The 13,398-nt window shown below is 34.2% G+C and overlaps 1 protein-coding gene across 1 annotated transcript in view; it reads left to right on the top strand.

Moving 5' to 3' along the window:
* The window catches only part of SLC39A8 (solute carrier family 39 member 8), an 895,133-nt gene that overhangs the window by 803,544 nt on the left and 78,191 nt on the right, over positions 1-13,398 (top strand). The window contains exon 8 of the mRNA XM_044062117.1: positions 8,574-8,758. Coding sequence (XP_043918052.1) covers positions 8,574-8,758 — 185 coding nt within the window. The remainder of the gene's footprint in view (positions 1-8,573; positions 8,759-13,398) is intronic.

The following is a 13,398-nucleotide window of genomic DNA, read 5'->3' as shown; positions in this document are numbered from 1 at the left end:
TACTTTTTCACCTTCTTTTTCTATTTCTTTACAATGCATTGTTAAATGTCCTTTTTGCTTACATTTATATCACTCCAACTCACAAGTGTTTGCCCCATGCCACATTTTTGCACAAATGTAACATCTTTTTTTCATAATTACTGACAAAGTGACCCTCTTTTCCACATAAATAACATGTTCTTATTTGCCCCCAGTACTTTACCAAACCTTAATTCTCTTGAACATTAACACTTGGTATATGTATAATCTTATTTTCCATTTTCACATTAACATTGCTGTTGCATCCCCCAGTCCATAAAACTCTGTTGTCATATACTTTTACAATGTCCAATACTTCTTTACAAATGTCCTTTTAGCGTCTCTCTCTATCTTAATACAAAGTTGTATTTAATTTTTTCTTCATTTCTGTAAAAGCAGCCTTTATCACATATTCATTCCATGGATTTTTTCATACTTACTGATAATGTTTTCCATGCTTTGCATAGTCTCAAAAACAATGTCAGAAAATATTTATTTATTTAGAAGTATAAATGTACTTACCTGTTGTATTTTAATGCTCAAAAGTAAAATAACATTGTTCCCATATCTCATATCTGTTCAGTGTTCAAATTTATTTTGTACTCTCACCAATTTCTTTTTGTTTATGTTCTCCGGTTTATTCCTCTTTTCTTTTAGTGTATTAATCACTGTTTCTGCATATGTCTGCTTTTTTTCTTCCTTGTTCTTCTCCAGAATTTCTGTTGTCTCCTCCTCTTATATTTTCTCCATTATATTTCATCACCATTCTCTGGTTTGCTCTGGTTTATCTTTTCATCAATATATCATCCTGTAACCCTCATGATTAAAGGGTTGTAATGACACATTCCTTGGTGCCACTTTTCAATTCCACAAACAGGTTTTGCTGAAAAATAATTCCCAAATTCATCCCCACTACTGATACACCATGTCTCAAGCTGGCATTCACCTCTGCTCTCTCACTTCCAGTTTTCATGTTGATGACTGTCCTTCCAGCTGCCACTGCACTAGGATTAAGAAGAGCACTTGTAATCAGCGACGCCACTTGTAGTGATTATTGTAGTAAGTAGGGGATTTTTATTTACAACATATTTACACCTTATTTACAATATATAAGTTTACATATTTACAGAAAATAAATAACATACTTCAACTCTCCATTAATTACCACAAAATCACATTTCATATAGACCCCCACTCTTTTTTTCCATAACCACCACTTGATTTTCTTTATAATGTTTTGTAAGATCCATTTAGCATAAACATCACGTCATTTAGCCTTTCATTCCAGATTGTCCAAATTATACCAAATGTGTTTTATCCTTGTTCTTAACATATTCTTTACTATGCGCAACAAATTACTGTAGCTGAGATAAACTATTGGTAAAACAAACAAGAAGTAAAACAAAGAAACAAATGGAATATAACACTGCTCAAGAGCTCATAAACATGCTTTATTCAATGGTAAGCACTTTCACTACAGCTTCTTCAGACCATAGACAGAATAAGAAACACTAATTAAATTTATAAAAACATCGATTAATATCTAACCAATCCAACTGCAGCACAAAACCCTTCCTTAAAGCAAACCGCAGATTAAAATGTATACATACAATATAAAAATTAATATACCCATTAATATAAAAATGAAAAGAAAAAGAAAGATAAAAATATTAGCATGTGACACACCACATTTTACGTATAAGAACAAGAAAAATTTGAGAAGGCCTCTATGCCATCTGAAAAGCCATATGGTGCCTGTACAGGATGAGGGTGAGGTAACACTACCTTGTGGTAATTGTAATCATTGTGGTTATATAGACAATAATGGGTATTTTGAACATCCTGATATTGGACGTAGGTTCCATTTTAAAGTAGGTGTCACATGTCTAACATCTCATGTAGTTTATCTGGCCCACTGTTCAGTTTGCCATGCATTTTACATTGACAAAATAGACAGGGTTCTGAAGGAAAGGGTCAGGGAACATCTGTATAATATACATCGTGGTTCTGCTAATAATGCCCTATCTAAACATGTTATGAATACTAACTTATGTCACACATTCTGGTTCTTGGTCATAGATAGGATGCAGCCCAGTATCCGGGGAGGTAATGTGAGAAATTTTACTGAAATTAGAGAAGTTAGGTGGATCATCATGTTGAGAGCAGATCAGGGGAGTGGACTTAAGGAGAAGATCCCCTTAAGACCTATTCTAAAGGGACGAGGGCTCAGGACTTAGGTTGTACAGTTTTATTTTTATCTTTATTTTTCTTTTCATTTTTATATTGATGTGTACACATATATTCTTTGGATGCATTTTTATATTTATATTCTTGTATCACGCTTTTTATATTGTATGTATACATTTTAATCTGTGATTTGCTTTAAGGAAGGGTTTTGTGCTGCAGTTGGATTGGTTAGATTTTAACTGATGTTTTTATAAATTTGATTAGTGTGTCTTATTCTGTCTATGGTCTGACAAAGCTGTGGTGAAAGTGCTTACCATTGAATAAAGCATGTTTATGAGCACCTGGGAAGTGTTTTATTCTGTTGGCTTCTTTGTTTTATATTCTTTACTATATTGTCATAAAAAACATAATCATGTGCATGTTTATTTGTTTATAATCCTGCAATTCCTGCTATTTTTCCCATAAATGTTTAACTCATTTACATGTTAAAAACATGTTCTGTTGTCTCCATTTCCCCCACAATACAAACTCACTCGCTCATCAACTTTTTTATAAGGCATATTTCCTTTAACAGATAACTTATTATTTTGTAATCTCCATAAAAATCGTTATAAACCACACTTTTCATACACCACTTATTCCTTTGTTTTATAGCTTTATTTTTTCTTCTGCTAAATGTTCCCAATGATTCACACAATAATTTTGTCTCACAATATTATTAAACCGACTTTTCCTATTTTCATTGATTTTTATCTATTCTTAATGTCCACATTTTTATTTTACTCCGTTACATTCTTATTTCTTCATTTTACCATTCCTTTTCTTTATTCATTTTAATTACATCCCATTTTTTATATTTTTCTTTAAATATGTTTATTACCAACTTTTCTGTTTTCCACTTATCCATCTCAAAACCTTATATACATTTAAAGATGCTCCGTAAACTGTCGGGTTCAATAAGCCCAAACCACCTTTATTGTTTTCTATGTACAAAACTCCTCTTTTGACTGGATTTAATCTGTATCTCCAAAATGAAAAATAGTTTCAATAAACTGCTTCTCCATATCTCTTGGGAGCATGTCATCAGCATAAGACATAATACAAGGATATTTTATCCCCATTTCTAAGTGTATATTTGCTTTCATCCAGTTCCTCATTTAATTCTTTTATTACACTAGTCATAACTATTAAAAACAAAATGATACTCATTGGGTATTCCTGTTTCACTCCTCATCTTTATATCTTCATTAAAGCAACCATTTATTACAATTTTAATGTTGGTGTTTTCATATACTGTTTCACATACTGTTTGATTTTTATACTAAAGTTATAAAATTCCATTAATTGCCATAAAATGTTATGCTGTATTGAATTAAATGCTTTATTTATATCTGCCACTATTAATTTTAGTTCTGTTTGTCCTTTAATATCTACAATTTCCCTAAGTATCATTAATACCTCTTGGATCTCTTTTCCTTTAACACCATAAATATCTTCTTCTATTATATAATACAGTTTATCTTCTAGTTTTTTATTACTTTTATGAACAATTTATAGTCATAATTATTCAACATTGTAGGTCTCCAATTTCTTATTTCTCTCTTTTCTTCCATATAAACCTGAGCACCCCTTCACATATTTCTTCATAAATTATCCCGTTATTTAACCATTCATATTTCTTTTTGCCATAACATTAACTTTGCATATATTTGCTATCCTTTTCCATCCAATCCAGCTGCCATATCCACATTTACACCTTTAATTACTTTATCTATTTCTGCTACTGTAATCTGCTATTCCAATTCTTTTATTTCTTCTGAAAACTATTTTAACTTCCACAAACTTTTTCTTTTACATACATAACTACAATGTCCCTTATTTAGATTGCTCTTTCTTAGGTCTCCCATTATTACTTTTCATTTCCCTCATTATATCACTATCTTCCTTTATTTTAGTACTCGGGTATGGTGATACCTCTTCCTTCTTTCCCTGTAGAAAATATTTTGTCTATGTAATAACTTTTTGATTTTTCTCTTAAATTTTCTGATAAATTTCTTCTTCTTTCTTAAAATAATTCCTTTCATTCCTATCTAGATGGCTTATAACATCATTGTAAATTTCTCCATATTCCTTCTTGTATTTTTGTCTTTTCTCTCCCATATAAAATGCATCTCTTTAAATTTCTCTTTAAATGTTATCCACCATTCCACCCAGTTCTTGTAAGAAATTCTCATTATTAAATGATCCTTCCATAAATTTATTAAGTCTTCTTAACCATCCTTATTCCGCTCATTTTCATTAATTCTCTGATAACCCTTACCTAACTTAACACATTCTTTATTTTCATCTATCTCAATCTATATTGTTAAATGATCTGAAAAACCTCTCTCTACTACTTGTTCTATGATAACTTATCATTTTTGATAACAGAAAATAATCTCTGTCTCAAGTCTTCCTCTCTGATATGTGTTTTTACTTAAATTCCATCATTTTAAATTCCCACATTTTATTATCAATTCCACTACTTTCTTATCAGTGTCATATATTTTTTTTATTTCTTAGGTTACAATTAAAATCTACTACCATCAACCTACCTAATTTAACTCTAGTATAATCTAGAATTTGTATTCCTTTTCTGTATAATACAGAAATTCCTGAAGAACTTTCATATCCCAAATTCCATATTATATCACCTGACCATAGTATTTTTGTTTGTTCCCTTTTTTCTTTATTTAAATCCTAATATCTTCTAGTACTATTATATCTACATCACACTTATTGCACCATTCTATTAATTCTAATTCTCTTGACTATATTTTTAATACTTAACATTAATTGATAGCATTCTAAGATTATTTGCTGCCCTTCTTTCTACTCTTCCAGAAATTATTATAAGTATCCATTTCTTTTCTTTTTAGCTTTTATTCCCAACTCCTGAATTTTTTCCCTATCTTTAGCTCCTTTTCCCAGTTATATTTTTCTTCTTATCCACTTTCCAGTTTATATCGTCTTCATTACTGATCTCGTACCACTTTCCCTTTCTCCTTCCCCTTTTTGCACATTATATAAAATTTCTTCTTGATGTGCCTCACTACTTTCTTGTTTCTCTGTTTCTTGTTCCTCTAAGTGTAGTATTTCATTTTCATTTCTATTTTCTTGTTTAGTTTCACATTCTGCCCTCTTCTCCGTCTCACAATCCATCCATACATGTCCTGTTTGCTTAGATTTGTAGCACATTTCTTTACAGTTTTTCACATTATGACCCATTTCCCCACATAATATCTTTTTTATCACCATTATTTACAAAATGTCCCTCTTTCCCCACAGAAAGCAACATCTCTTCAACTGCCCCAATACTTAACAGTGCTACTGCCATCAACATTAATTATACTTGGAATATGTGCAATTTTACAATTCTTTGTTTTCAAAATCATATTACAATCCCAAGTGCCTGTCCAACATTTTGAAATATCTTTTATTTCATTACAAAGGTTCTTAAATATTTTAACAGTCTCTGTTTGAAACTGTAAGTTGATTTTTCTGCACTTCTCAAAATAATATCTTAAATACATAATTATTTCATGGACAAATGTCTTTTTTTCTCTCCATACTTTAAACATTTTTCTAAAACTTCAGCAGTCTCAAAGAAAATGTCACAATGTGTCTCTTTATTTATTAGAAAATGTTTTACCTTCTGTGCCTAAAAGGCACAATTATCTTGTCCCAAATCTCATACCTGTTCAACTTGATTTCTTCTTTACATTGAATTCTGACAACATACTTTTTTATCCACTCCTTCCGTTTTCTTAATCTCCTTTCCCCCACAAGCAATTTCTTCTTCCTTTCTTCTCTGCTGCTCAACATCTCTATTATTTTGCCCCACAAAGCTTCCTTTCTTGCCTCTGGTTCGCTCTGCTCCAATAAATTCTCCAGTCTGTCATACCGCAACCCTCCAAAATGGGGGTTGTAATTATAATTTCATCCTTGCTCTTCAATTCTTCAAACAGTTCCTTTTGGAAAAGTTCCTTGGCATCTGCCATCTGATCTACTTTTTCAGTAACTTGAACAATATTTTCTTCTCTTATAGAAGAAAACATCTCTGCAGAACTGGCATTCACCTCAGCGCCACTTACTTCTGTCGCCAACTTTGTGTGCCATTCTTCCAGCCACCTCCGTGATAGGAATGTAATGGATGCTCATACTTGTTAGCCGTACGTGCTACAGGTACCATAATGGTGCAGGGGAAGTTCCCAGATGCCCTGGACAAATTTCCCCTAGTAGTGTAAACACCACCTCAGTTCTCCCTTGAAAAGAGGCTACTAGCCTCGTGGAACTAATCCAGTTAACAAAGGTTAAATCAATAAAAATAAAGTAAAATAAAAAGCCAGCATTCAGGTAGGTAAACAACATTTTAGTAATTTTTCGTTTGCATTTCAGAAGTGAAGGAAGCTTTTCTTGAGTTGATACATTTGCACTTGTGATCATCTTTAAGTTCATATTTTAAAATGTTGCCTAAATTTTAATAATATAAGTAATACCTTTATATTCTGTGTATATGCCTGTGATATGTATTGTAGTTACTATCTAGACAAAGCAATCAAAAGGTAATCATTTTCTAGTTTGTAATACTAGTTCACTGTCTTCAGCAGCTGCCTTGTGTTGTATGTACAGTTCTGTGTGTTGTATATTGCTACTGTTTGGGTTCACATTATTTCACCATGTTGTTTTGCACTGAGTGTCGATTCATGATCATTTATCTTTCCTGTCCACTGCCTGCCTCTAGTTCCAAGTCTGCTGGTTGAACTAGGTGTAATGGCTTTACAGTCTGGTTAATGTTCACTGCACCAGGGTCAGGAAATTCTGTTTACCCTGTAGCCCTTCCATTTTAAGTTAGCACAATATTATTCTAAGCTGCCGCTGTGTGTGGTGCACATGGGAAACTTGATTAGATTGCCTTATGCTGTGTTACATCTAATCACACAGAATGAAACATTGTCATTGAAATTAATAGGAACTTAGTTTTCATTCAATAATTTTTTACTTTTTCACGTATAAAACATACTTTACAAGGATTTTTGTTTTCTGTTGCGAAGGGTGATACACATGCCAGGGCTATATCCCAGAAATCAGTATAAGGATTTTGAGATGAGGCTTCCAACTGTATCTCACCAAATGTATGACGGTAGATACAATCGTTTTTTTGAGAAGTGACACTTTTTTCAAAGCACTTTATTTGTCTGTGGAAACATTAAATCAGTGTGTTATCCATTCATTTCAGTATCACAAGATTATTTGAACAGCCCTTTTGGAAGGAAGGTGACTTGTGGATCTGTAGACTATCACTATGTGCTTTTTGTTTGAGCATGTTACTTCAAAAGAGACACATTTTATATAATTTCAGTAAATGTTACCAAAGTTATTGACATACAGAATTGGCCTTATAATTGAAACCCTATCTAAGAGAGTACCATCATTTTCCATTAATACCACATTAAGGTATAATGCAGGAACATGGGACATCATTATCTGTCAGAATATATTTTGCATTTTTATGCTACAGGCTAATAGCCTTACTGGCTGCAAGCACGTTCAAGCAGTAACAAAACAAGGTGTGGTTTACTTTCTGATTACACCAAGTTTGATTCATTGTTAATGGCAAGTGCACAGTTTCAGTGTGAAAGCCACAACAGAAGTGGTTTGCAGTGGTATTTTATACTGTCCAAAATGAAGAATATAAATGATTGTAGAGCATAGTTCTGAAACAGCAGAATAAGCATTTAAGCTGTTTGTACATGTACCAGTCTGTGTTCCAGTCACTGAATAGCATCTTACTGTTTGGAAGAATATAAATGCAAGAATGCATTTGCCCAGTTCATGATATAGTCTAGCTAACCCTTATACTCACACATACAAGCTCCTACCCGTACATAAGATATGTTGCAATATTTGCATCTTTTGAAGACAGACTGTAATACTTTATTTTTAGAGAAAAACTAACAGCTGCAACCATCTCGCTATCATCATGTGTTCTGCTTTTCCTGTGCTTTTAGTTGTTCCTGTTTTACATTTACCCTGTAGGTAAAACAACTTATGTGGGATAATATTTCTTGCACTATCACCCACAACATTTGTGTGGTTCAGCATTAATGTCAGAGTTATTTGGCATGTTTATATTTGAATTGATAATGCACTACCTACTTTCATGTTTTTGTCATGCAGAAACAACAAGAGAACGTATATAAATCAGTAAAATACAGTAATTTGTCAGTTTGCATTTTCAGGTACATTTTGTGATGTTGCAAGCAACAGTAATGCTATATATACACTTCATTATATCATGTTAAATCAGTATTTTCTTTCTCTTTTAGGGGATTTTGTTATCTTGATAAATTCTGGCATGAGTACTCGACAGGCTCTCTTCTTCAATTTTATGTCAGCATGTTCTTGTTACATTGGCTTAGCATTTGGAGTACTAGTTGGCACCAAATTCAGCCCAAACTACATATTTGGTGTTGCTGGTGGCATGTTCTTGTACATCTCCCTGTCATCTATGGTAAGATACTGTTTTCTTCATTTGCTCTTACCTGTAAGAGTTTAAGCTGATCAAGTGTGCCATTGATAAAGTTAAAAAGTACACTAGGCCTTAATTATGCATGTTTGTATATATATACAGTTACAGCAGATAATCACTAAGATGTAGCAGTGCTCTGGACAAAATTTAACTTCAGATTAAAGTTTTACAAAAGCTATCATCTTGCAATGGTAAGGAGCAATAGGGTTTAATTGGCACGTCTCACTGTTGTAACCCAGGGTAGGACACAGCAGGAAAATAAGGTTGGCCTATTGGCATGTGAACTTCTTCCACTAGAAACTGTTGTTTGACTATCACCCCCTGCATCAGAGGGACAGCTTGGACAGGTGGGATATAGTGGCAAGTTCTGCCATCTAAGGTAATGGTGTGGGATATTTTGAAAGTACAAAGTTTAAAGAGTTCAGGCCAGAAGCTGGTAGATGCCAAGTCTGAATAGCCTTAACCAGTCTTTGCATAAATAGATAAAACTCTAATGCTCCCTGGCTTGTGATCCCCAGCCACAGTTCGCTACAATAACTACAGTGGGACTAACAATCCCTGCTGTACAAGAGTAAGAGGGGCTGTTCGATTCCATGCCACTAAATGAAGAGGGTGTACAGTTCAAGGTGGGAGATTGATAAATAATAATTCAGTATAAAAATCAAAAAGATAAGCATTCTAAAGAAGTATTATAGAATGCTTTCATATGACCAATATGACAGATCACAGCCCAAGAATATTCTGAACTAGTAGACAGCAGTTGGTTGAAAAGTTATTGGAGGTACTAGACAGACACAAAATAAAAATATTAAACTAAGAAAATAAAAATGTTACTGAGACCTTTAAGTTATGAATATAACTTATATGTGTTTGATCAAAAATGGTAGATAATTGATGCATAACTCAAGCTTTGCCTTTACTGGGAAAGAAAGATCCATCTGGGTGAATGCAGACCTACACCTGAAAGACTGAAGCTGTCACTGAAGGGAAAAGAGGATTTAAGTAAAATACTTCATTCAAACATTTAGATCAGTCACATTGACACACATTGAAAGAAAAGGGAAGATAATTGCTTCTTCAAGGAAAAATATCAAAATATTTAATGAAAGTGAGAAAAAGAGAACTGATTAATAGATAAAAGAGCAATAATAGAGCAACTGGAGAAAGTAGTAAAACCAAACAGCCACTAAAGAATACCAATGCCCATATTGTATACAGCTGCCCTAATAAATGGAACAGCATTCATAAACGAACAGCATCTTGATGATGATATGATACTTACTGAAACATTTTGGTATAGAGAGAGAAAAATGAAAAGAATAAAACCTACTCATCCAATCTGTGCAGTGAGTATGTCAGTTAAATACGGAGATTTAATCAGAGCTAAAGAAACAAACAGTGAAGTGAAAGGAGATACAGCACTGTGCATCACAAGGTGTAAGTAAATGACAGCAGGCTTAGACAAGATGGCGAGTGGGGGAGGTACAGCACTGTGCATCACAAGAAGCAAGAAACTGACAGCAGGCTTAGACAAGATGGAGGCTGGAGGAGGTACAGCACTGTGCATCACAGGGAGTAAGAAAGTGACAGCAGGCTTAGACAAGATGGAGGCTGGAGGAGGTACAGCACTGTGCATCACAAGGAGTAAGAAAGTGACAGCAGGCTTAGACAAGATGGAGGCTGGAGGAGGTACAGCACTGTGCATCACAAGGAGTAAGAAAGTGACAGCAGGCTTAGACAAGATGGAGGCTGGAAGTGTGGTGATAAGTGTTGGAAAAGCAATTTCAGGAAAGCAGTAAATGTTAACAGTGTTCAAAATATTTTACTGTCATACTACAACATGAACAAAGTTCATGGTGGTTTCACCTCTAGTCCTCCAAAGGAAGTTTTACAGTCTTTTACAAAATCTGTTTGTGTGCTGTGACCCACACTCTACTGATATCAGTGCATCATGTATAAATATAATGCATTCCTTTTTTTACAATTAAAATAGTCTTTTATTTGTTCTAGAAAGGAAGAATTTTCAAATACATCATTTAATCATTGGTGATAATGAGCTTTTCAAATATAAAACTAGTTATTTAGGCCTTATTTTCCAAAAAAAAAAAATATATCAGAATATTTTCCCTGCGTCCTAACATCTCATGTTCTATATCCACAAAATAAAATTACATTGTGATTGATTTACTTGTATAGTCTAGTATGTTAATGCAAAATATTACTTTATCTGTTCCTTTTATGAGAAATATGCTTCACTATCCTAGTAAGGAAAGTAAATATGTTTTATATGTTTTTAGCTTCATAAATAGTTCCACGGTCACAGGTTGCCAGTATACTAAACCAGTATTACTACAGTCAAAGTAACCACTGAACTGAAATATCTGTACAAACCTTTAGAAGAAAAGTTGTTATCTTGAGACCAAGGAACATTATATTAAATTCTTAAACTGTCATATTTACAGCGTTTCTTGTTTATACCCTTTTTTGCTTTAGTAAAATTACAATTATTTGGAGCAGCCTACTAATAGGAACTTCCCTTGCTGTATTATGCTGAAGGGAAAGTAAAATTCACTGGGGGCTTGTTGAAGGAGATTTCTGAGAGTTTAAAAGAGAAGGCCACAGGTTTATTGTCAGACTTCACATGGGAAGCAGATACCAGAGGAGTAGTGCAAGATGTGACCATATTTGTAAGAATCAGGTAATTACTAACTGCTCAACAGAATTTTTGCTTGAGTCTTGGACTTTTTTTGGGCATATCCAACATTTGAGGTATAGGTGTTGCAGTTTATTGAAGGGTAGTTATAGTTATATAAAATAAGGGGAATTTTTGCTAGCAGGGTAATTATTCAGAACACCAAGGAATCAGTTTATTGAAGAACAATTAAGGATACTCAAAATAAGGGAGTTTTTGTTAATAGGGAGGAAGATCACTTAGAGTACATGAGGAATCCTATATGGTCATCAGAGGAGAAAGACGTTACTCTGTAACAGGCTATTAGTTGATAATTAATCTTAACTAGTTCAGTGAGCTCAGTTTGCAAGTGGTCTGCCTGACAGACCTATGTTTCTTGAGAAATATGGAGACCCACTGCAGTTGCCACTGGGTCTGATGGCATGAAAAGCACAAACTCCAGGTATAAAGGGAAGCTCTGTGTTTACATTTAAACCAAGTTTTAGTAACTGTGCAGAGATGGCTGTTTTCCAACTGCAGGAATGCCTGAAGATCAGGTAATTTATTGTTTAGACTTCTGGCATTGAGGAAAGCCACCTTAATCTGATCTAATTTTGGGACTGAAATGTTGTTACATTGGAATGTCCATTAACTGGACATTACCTATCAAAGGCACTAGGGGATAGCAAAATCTGTAGTCAGTACATGAAAGCCTTGAAGCTAGATGTGAAGGCCATCCTTAGTAAAGCAAGCTGGACTGTTAAGCATCTTGTTGTGTGTTGAGGTGGACTGGACCCCCCTGGAATGAGACACCAACTATTTAAGCAATTATTAAAACAAATTCTCTTTTCTTTGTATATACACATAATTCAAGGGAAATGAAGAGTTACACGCAAGAATAATATCTTAACTGCATTTGTAACACACACTTGGAAAATTCTGATGCATCTCTCTGCATATCCCTCAAGGCTTTGCATCTCAAGTTGTTCACGGGCACTTTCCACTACCCTGTCATAGTCATATTTGTCAGGAGTTGGGGTCCTAAGGGGCCTTGTAAAGTTTGACATCCTGGTGCCTGAAAGACAACGCACTGTAACCCTTTCCTTCTTCACACTTGTGAGTGATGACTCAGCATGTCTGACAACAGAGTCACCCATCACTAAATATTTATTTTGCTGCTCTGGTTCAGAGTGATATATTTGGAATGTTTTTGCACAGAGTGACTGTTTATGGGAGGTATGCATGGGGTAGATGAGTGGTAAGATTTTTGCTAAGACCTAATTGTGTCATTATTGGAGGCTCTGGGAGTAATTGTTTTACAGCCTCAGCATAAGACATTTTGTTATGATTAGAGGATTGTAGTGGAGGTGTATGAAGCTTACAGGGGAAGGTTTATAGGTGAGAAGGAAGCAACCATATTAACCAGGTATTTACAACTTTCGTAGATGGAATTATCAGTTCATTGTCTGTGAGCATAAGGCAGTTTTGTACATTGTCTTAGGAGACCTAGAGCTAAAAGGCTGACACCAGAGATGAAACCAGCAGGCTGACCTTCTATCTTGTCCGTTGTGTTTAGATGAGTAAATTAAATGCAGTATTAAATAGGTAGGGCGATATGAAACAGAAGGTGTCTCAGGCTCTAATAGTGAAAGGGGTGAAACATTACAGTTTGATTCACTAGAGCTTAGTAGTGTGAGCAGATAAGATGAGACCAGGAGGACCTACCAAAAAATACATTTATATTAAGGGTAGCTAACTCAAACAACCACCAAGACTGCTGGCTTAAGATAGGTCCAGTATATTCAGCAACAGAGATAAGTGAAGATATTTTATTTCTTGATGTACTTTTTATTTGTGTTAGCAGTCTGCATCTGCTTTAGTTAAGCTATTTAAGCCTATGTTAGTAATTCCAATAAATAGCAGCACTGTATTTTGCCCTTTAAATGGTCTA

The sequence above is a fragment of the Protopterus annectens genome, chromosome 2.part1, assembly GCF_019279795.1.
Source record: "Protopterus annectens isolate FY-2018-M chromosome 2.part1, PAN1.0, whole genome shotgun sequence".
Lineage (NCBI taxonomy): Eukaryota > Metazoa > Chordata > Ceratodontiformes > Protopteridae > Protopterus > Protopterus annectens.
This window is presented reverse-complemented; position numbering and strand designations above follow the sequence as displayed.